General features: G+C 38.2%; 1 protein-coding gene across 1 annotated transcript in view; it reads right to left on the bottom strand.

Moving 5' to 3' along the window:
* Window positions 1-6,664, bottom strand: part of LOC149112337 (furin-like protease 1, isoforms 1/1-X/2) — a 67,739-nt gene extending 61,075 nt beyond the window's left edge. Inside the window, exon 1 of the mRNA XM_089290162.1 lies at window positions 6,175-6,664. Within this exon, the coding sequence (XP_089146288.1) occupies window positions 6,175-6,333 (159 nt within the window). The 5' untranslated portion in view covers window positions 6,334-6,664. The remainder of the gene's footprint in view (window positions 1-6,174) is intronic.
* Between the last annotated feature and the right edge of the window lie 2,071 nt (window positions 6,665-8,735).

An 8,735-nucleotide genomic window follows, 5' to 3' on the forward strand; every position in this document is an offset into this window, starting at 1 on the left:
AGATGACATTTCCGGCCACCAGAAGCACCGCAAGAATTAAATCATGAATTTACATCACAGATATGCTTTGCCACTTAAACGTTCAGCTGTCTCTTCTCGCGGAGGAATGTAGACCGGACTCAAGAAAGCGGCTGAAATCGAGCCTAGGACACAAGTGGTGCAAAGTACTGACAAAAAGCTGAAGCGAGCATTTTGTGATACTTTTAGTGATGTTATTTTCACAGGCGAATGCTCAGTTAAGATTGAATGTTATCCTCACCGATCCTTCCGCAAAGTTGGTCAACAACACCATAACAAAGGTCAACCAAGACATCGATGTTTTGTTTTGTTTCTCTTCAGGAGGAAATCTTTCAATCCCAGTCTAACTCAACTCATCCATCCATTTCCTTATTTGGACATGAATTAAGCTTGTTGACAATAACAAAATGGCCGCGACGAACACGAAATGGACAAGACCATGCAGGGAAGATGCTTGCTTAGTACGTGTAAAAAGAAATAAAAAAAGTCACAAGATGATTCGTTCTTTCATTTTCTCAAGATCGCCGGGCTGAACAAAAATTGGAGGAACGTGTATTTAAAGTTACATCGTCTCCAAATCCTTGGTAAGCACTCTGATAGTGTAACTTATGTACTGGCCAGTCAAATCAAGGCGTCAACATCCCCCCCCCCCCCCCCTGGGCAACCCCCAGGCATTTGAATTTTTGGAAAATTTTTGGAAAATCCCCCCCTCTCTGGATCAAAAAGCTGTTCAAATGCCCCATCGTAGGTGCATTTCAGGTGATCATATGTCCGCATCCCTGGAAAAATTACCAGATTACTGTTTTAACTTTTCAGCAGCTTCTATTATGCTTCTGAAGCTGCATATGTAAACATGGTTTAATAGACAACACCAAAGAGAACCAAGGCCCTACATGCCAAGAGGCTCGAGGAGGATAGGTAACAAGTACACCTAATAACCAATGAGAACCAATAACAAAGTTGACAAATTTTGATCTGGAATTATTATCAATAAACCTCTAATATAAAGTAGCATTTTGTCTATGTGGATCAACTGCATGTAGGTATTACACTAGACCAATGTTCTACTCGTAAAGAAACATGTAGAGAATATTTCAATTTAAAATATGTATATTTAATACCTCTGTTTCGATTGAAGCCAATTTTGTTAAATATTGGATACATCAGTTAAAAGAGAAACAATAATTATTATTATTACATTGCCAAATTTTGATATATATGTTATTGGCCAGCTGGGAGGTCCGTATAGGGAAAAACTGTGAGCAAGGCCTTGAAAACGCTGCCCAAGGCCGCAGCCTGAGGTCACAGTTTTTCATTATATGGACCCACCCTAAGCCGGACAATAACATGTTTATCTTTTTTTCTTGCGCTAAATTGGCTTACAAGTGGGTTAGTTTACGCAACTTTGTCAATGAATTGGCTTACACGCCGTCTACAAACCATTGGTACTTGAAAAAATGCTAATGAGCGAACGAGCGGGTAACTCAGATATGAGACAAAGAAAGATGTATTAAAGAAATGATTTATACCGAACTACTTTATGTTAGTTGCATTTAGTTCACCATGCATTTAAGTTCTCTAAAAGTGCTTTTCCGGTGTGAAATTTCATGCAAAGTTTGAAGTTGTACTACAAAAACAATTTCTGTCAGTCATTGCAAATCACTCGAAATCAGACTTTTCTACCGTAAATTGAGTGGCAGATAGCGAGGAAATTCATGAAGTGTATTCCACAGAAATTCTCTCAAATACAGCAATGATCAGAGAGGTAAACTCGACTGAAATTGACACATTTTTTACTTAAAATTGTACAGAGACAGGATTACATGCCATTACAGCGCCAAGCTACAAACAGCCAAACAAACTATCACAACTTCAAAAAACTCAATTAAATTTACTTACAATGACTTTCCTTGCCATTTAAGGGTGAATAGAGATAAACTTGCGTTGATTAGTCATCTTTGGAGGTGTAAAAAGGGCGAAAGATTGATGATTATGGCTAATTCGTTCACGAAAATAGATCAACTCGAAGGATTCCGCCCGCTCTAGGAGCCAATCAGATTGCAGGATTTGTTGAATTCCGCCCACTCACGAGCTGAGAAAAAGATAAGTCAAATTATTAAACCTTTAGTTACGTAAACCTTTATTAGTATAATTGAAATAATCATATTAGCACTCTGTCGATGTGGAATATAAAAATATTATTTATATGCTGCTACTGCTGTGTCAGTGTATCAATGCGAACTTTCAAATTTGCGCAGTTTTTAAAATGAACTAAAACTATTTAAAGAATATGAGTGTGAAATATGTTTGTTTCTGTTGAAATCAATTTTGTTTCTTCCTTGCTCTTGTTTCTTTTGCCTTCTGCACTGGCTATGCACCATTTTCCTTCTTTTTCTGAAGATGGCTGAGCCAAATCTTCACTTCATTTAAGGAAAGGCAACACTTTTTAGCCAATGTGATAAGGCCATCTTCCGCTTCGATCTCCTTCTTGAAGACCTCTTCAATAACTATAATACGGAACAAAGGTTGTGTAGGCCTTTGGTTTTGAACCAATCCGCCACGAATCCGCAATCTTTTCCTTTGAATTCATCAAAGTTTGTCTCCGCCATGATTTATCAACCCACATGGAACCAGCGGGACACCTGACATGAAATCAAGGCTAGCGATGAAATTCCCCACCCCCTATGAGTGGTGATCAAAAGCCCCACCCCTGGGAAGACTAAGATGATCAGATTCCCTATCCCCAGGGCAGAAAAAGGTATCAAATGCCCAGGGTACACCCAAGCGGGGGGGGGGGGGGGGGGATGTTGAAGCTTTGATTTGACTGGTACATCACTAGCATGAGTTCTGAAGAACGCGTTCTCTTCAAGTTTGCGTTCTAGAGAGCACTTTTTGGGCAGGTTGGGAACAACTGAGGCTCGAAAGAACAGGCAACTTGAATGCCACCATTCTTTGCCCATGCACAAACTTCGCAAAAATTTCCCGCAAGAACTTAAAAAACATGATTATCATTGCCTTGTTATCGTAAGAGCGAACCTCCAAGAAAAAAGCATCAAGTTCAAAAGGTCACTCTGCAAGAAGCAATTGCTGGATTTCGATCTTTTTTTAAACGTAAAAGGCAGTCATGAAAAGCGAGATTTTCATTTTTCTTTTTAGGTTGAGCATGACACTTACAGCAGATGACAAACTGCAAATTAAAATGAATTTTGCCCTGTCTTCACTGTTTGTGCAGTGATAAGTTTCAGGATTTAGCAGAAACTGGACCCAAAATCAAAGTTAATCACCAAGGTAATTTATGCCGTTTTCCGTCTGCTGTAAATGTCATGCTAAATCTATGGCTTTACTGGTATGAAAAAATAGAGTAAAAACAAGTACTGATGTATGAAGTCACATTTCACTTTTTCCTGTAGCCGACAAAATTCACTCCGGTTGATGCACGTGATGCACGTTACATCTAATTAGCGCAGCTATCTGAACGAGAACTACTGACAGCCCACTCACCAAAACCAAACAATTTTTGGTTTCCAAATTACACCATTGTTGATTCAAATAAACCTGGCTTTTGTTTCGTTTCCTCAGAAACGAAACAGTATTGTTTTCAGTTCAGGGGTGAACTAGTTACATAGTAGGGGTAACATCCAATCAGAGTAAGGTTCATAATTGTTAATATAAATACGACAGCAAAATTTCAGCCAAAACTCGGTGCATCGCAACAAAATGTGTCATTTGCAACATTGCAGTGAAACTCTCATTTCTCGGTATTATCTTACACAAGAAAACTGCAAACTGGACTTGATAGTGATAGTGAAAAAGAAATATATTTTTGAATTAGAGACACCACCACACCACGCAATTCGTCCACCAATGCGATATTTTGAGCCCTTGGAAGCAGTTAGTTTTGTTTAGTTCAACAAAGAAATGGTACTGTTTTCCGTTTCGGAGTGATTTATTGACATAGTGAGTATGAATGTTATCAGCCAGTGACGCTTGTAATTCACAAGGTAAACATGTTCAGCAAAAATAACTTCTCGAAACTAAATTTAACCTTGTGACACGGAAAGAAAAGGGAAATTAAAATGTCATGCAGGTAGAAATAATTGGCGACTTAAAAGTTCCTTAGTCTTACTGAAACGATGTATTCTAGAGAAACGAAGATCTGTTTCCATGCCTGATTTAAATGTGATTTAGATCACAACTACAGCAACATAATTTTGGTCAACAAGAACACTTGCCAGGAATAACAATCCCACCCCTTTTCTGTGGCTGTTTACGGGAAAAGAACACGCACTTGGAGCGTTTGAACGATACTACAGATACAATATATTGTGGAAGGTAACTAATTCATCATATTGTAATTTAATTAACATTGGTGTATCGCAAAATAGGCACAATATGTCTTTTTTATGAGGTTTTCTTCATATCGTAGGTGTCGACATTTTCCAGATTTAGTTGAATTTCTCGAATTTTCCGCCACATTTCCAGTAGCTTTACTTCTTAGAGCACACTTTTAAAAATAAGAAAATTTGTATTTCGACATACCATGGCATTCCAAGAGCTAGTTTCCATGAAAACACCGATAGCATTTGTATTTTAGCTTCATAATATTCAAGCGAAAGTGGAGGAATAATTGCACAACTGTCGTCACACAAGGTGTCCTTTTTGACAAGAAAAATATACTGCTTCACTGACAATGAAACGTACAGTGTGTAGAGTGTCACATCCATTCGAATCAAGGACTGCCCAACAGAAAAATTATGCGTCAAATGCTTTTGCCTCCTAGCTTTATTTAGCCTCACACACAATACTTTGAATTTCTGAAAAATTTGGCAGGGCTGTGCAGCCCGCTTCCCAAAGCACTTACCCTATTATGGTCTGACCCTTAAATTAATGCCCTGTTTCAGACCTGCCATAGTTCTCCAGTGCAGAATGATGTTAAAGGTATTGTGAATGGCTTTAGTTGCTGGTCTTATCAATAATGATGAAAAAAGTAGCTTCTTTTAAAAAGCATACCTAATTCAAGACTAGAGTGCAAAAACCATACCAGTTTGAGACCAAAATGACCAAAATCAATACTCTACTTCTGACTAAAATGTCTTAATAAAACATCTCCCTCTGACCCTGGACACAGTCAAAGTGAAATATGACAAGTAAATACATTTCAAAGCATGTTGACTGTAATAACTGATTCATGTGTAGACAACTTACATTAATTAGCCCTTGTTCTTTTACAATAGGTTAAGTGTTAAACCTAACCTGGATGAAAAACCCCAGGCTCTGGCAACTGTGCAGATCAGTGCAGTGCAAAGCGGTGCATTAACACATATCCCCCTCACCCAAGGACTTCTCATGCTCAAGATATCAAAACCCCAGCCTTTCTCAGACTTTGAATATCTTTCCGGAAACAAAACACTATTTCTTTCTGAGAAATAGCTTCTTGTTACATACATACATACACGCATACATACACACATACACACATACATGCATACATACATACATACATAATTTCTCTGGTAAAGCAGGTTGAGGAACTGGCAAGACATTTAAGACCTGATGTGGACCTGCACTATCTAAAATGATTAATTAATATACACCTAAATATTGAGATTCAATGGGGGTCTTAGGTCTTCTGACAATGCATGGAAATAAAGTCCTCATGGTTGTTGTTTCATTCTTTTGGCTCTACAAAAGGTTACCTTAAAAGAAAACTGAGACCTTGTGAATTTTCTTAAGTTCTTATAGTTTTTGAGATTCGGAGGGGGTCTTACGTCTTACGTCTTAGTTTTTGAGACACCCCTGTTTAAATATTTCTTCCCTTGTAAATTAACGTCTTGCCATAAATTTAAAAATGACGAAAAAATGGCAAATTTTTAGTATGCTTGTAAGCACGAGAAATTTGCCAGCCAGGAAACCAAAATGACATTTCCAAGCAAACATAGAAATACATGAACTCTCAAAAGGTTTGAATAAGACTTGTCTAATTTCACAAGGAAAATCTTTAAAAATATTAGATTCAGCCGGGCAGACCGTTCACATAGTCGACCACTGGGTCTAAGCTTATATGATGGAGTATATGTATGAAGAGAGAGAGTGATGGAAATCGACGCAGTTTATGGTGGATGGTTTGAGTATTACACGATCTTAACCTAAACTTACCCTTCCAAGGTTTACAAAGCCATGCTCTTGCGCTAGTCTATCTGCTTCTTGTTCATCGCCATCAATTTGCACTGTCCATCGATTTGAGTACTCCTGAGCGCTCAAAGCGAGAATCCCAAAGGAGAAAACGCTCCAAAATAAAAGAATTGTCAACTGCATGGTGTTTGTCTCGCTATCAAGATCAAACTTCTAGCTTCCTCTGAGATAATGCGATAGATTTGCCTCGCGTATTCCTGTTTGTGTTTTCGAGCGGTTACAAAGCCACGAATGACTAAATTGTCGACCGAGTTCGAACCAGGTTCGAAGTCTAATATATGCAACAAAGAGATCTATTTAGGTCATGTAGTTGTGCCTGATACAGGAGAGCGAATAGAAGATAATATCTTCAAGTTCCGCGCTGAAAAATAATACGTTCAAGTCCCGCGCTGTCATCGCGCGAGTCATTTCGTGAGGTTGCGATCACTTCCGTGTTTTACACGCGTCGCAAAAATGTCGCATCAGCTGATGTAAACAGCTTGCATGAATTTAGGTCACGTTTTATGGCACATGTATATAGATCAGTCTGTCAGGAAGCAAATTAGGAGATCCTTCAGCAGTACCAACGAGGCTCAAATGAGATACACAAGAAACACGTCACGCAGTTGGCCGCTCCAAGGAAGTTTAGAAAAGTTCGACCGACTGCATCTCCAAAAGAGGGGGGTGAATATAGGTTTTCAAAACGGATCGACGGATTTGGCCTTAAAAAGCGCACGGATTGCGGATTCGCGGATTTTGAAAACACACTGGATCGTGGATCAGCTGTGAATTTTGGCGCGGATTCCGGATTCCGCCTGTCTTGATGTGCGGATCACTACTGTTCTGTTGACCACACAGACGCAGCTCTGTGCCAAAACACGCACAGAACATCTGAGGAAACGAGTGCAGTCAAATTATTCGAAAACGTGACCATCACTTTTCGTGTGTAGTCAACGTCCCCCAAAGAACAAAGGAACGTTGTAGGAGATTTAACACAAATTCCTCCTTTCCTGATTTTGTTGACATTTTTCAAATATTTTTTTAATTATTGTATTTTTATCACTGCACGTAGCTTGAAGCTTCAGCAATCCAGGATTAACTGACGGTAGCACGTTTTCTTTCTATTTTTAAAAACAATCGGTAGTTCTTCATGTACACAAGCAAGGACTTCCGTGCTACGTGCTCAAGAAAGTAAGCAGTTAGTGTTTCACTTTCTAGAGAGAAACTAAGGAAAAGGGAAATATTCTAAGAAGACAAGGAAGAGGGAAGGAAAAAGAAACATCAATACAGCTCAGTTTTTAATCATTTCTCTTACTGTCTTACTCTGCCAAAAGTGTCCTCAAAAATAAAAGCGGATTGAAAATTTGATGCCAATCAGTTGAAATTGGGGACTAAGGTACGGAAAATGATATAAATCCTTCGATAAATAGACTACCCCTGCGCAAGAGCACTTCAGGTCTGAAATAGTGTACTGAAATTTCCACTTATCAACTACTACAGTCAAGTCAAGTGAGGCGTACCCCTCAAGACTACATTAATGGAATGATTAATGAATTGACTGTTGGAAAATTGAACCCACTAGTCGTTCCAAGAATACGGCTAATGGGTTTAATGTTCAAAAAAATTCAATTTAATATTGATTTTTGAAATGACTAGCGAGTTCAAAATACAAATAATCAATCCATTATTACAATCTTAAAACGACTAGCGGGTTCCATATTCAAGTAATCAATTAATTAATGTAATCTTGAGGGTACGCTTCACTTGGTTTACTCATCAAAGTTTCATTGTTTTCTTACTTGCTTGAAATCTTATAACTACAGGTCCGCAATGCGTAAATGTGTGGCTTACGAGTACGTTACTCTTGACTAGGTATACAAGTTATTTATTAACTCATTATTTTCTTCTACGACTTCTTCATATGCTTATAAGAACAGCAACTAATAAAAACAAACATTTCGGAATACAATCATGAATTCTACTTAAAAAATATTGAGATAAGCTATTTTTCCTTCGATTTTCCGTATTTTGCACGATTCATCAGAAGGGAATCCTAAACAAGCTCTAAACAGTCTACAAAATAAAATTTAAAAAAACTTTGAGCTTCATGAGTCTCTTTTTGCTCTAACTATATACCTAGTAGGTTGAAAGAATGTAAATGATGGGTAGCAATACATGAAAATTAATAGAATGTAATTGTTAGGTAGCTGAAGAAAGTTTACAAGTCCCAAAGTCAGGTTGCTGTTTCTTTAAACAAAGACCTGTATGCATAATGAAGAACGGGTATTACTATATAGGGACGTCCTGGAGAGAAAACAAAACTGTTCTTATGCTGTTTATCAACAATCAAAGCATAAAGGGGAAATGAATAAATATCCCAATGGAATTGATATTATTTTCATTGGCTTTTCGTGCACACTGCATCCCTCTCGCCCTAAATGAATGTAACACATTTTTTTGTTGAATTAGTACATGTATTATATCGCACCGACACCGGCAGTAAAATGTATCGCACCGCGATCGAATCACACTTCCTGGATTGAGGC

The sequence above is a fragment of the Orbicella faveolata genome, unplaced genomic scaffold, assembly GCF_042242905.1.
Source record: "Orbicella faveolata isolate gen_17 unplaced genomic scaffold, um_ofav_v1 contig_2, whole genome shotgun sequence".
NCBI classification, from domain to species: domain Eukaryota; kingdom Metazoa; phylum Cnidaria; class Anthozoa; order Scleractinia; family Merulinidae; genus Orbicella; species Orbicella faveolata.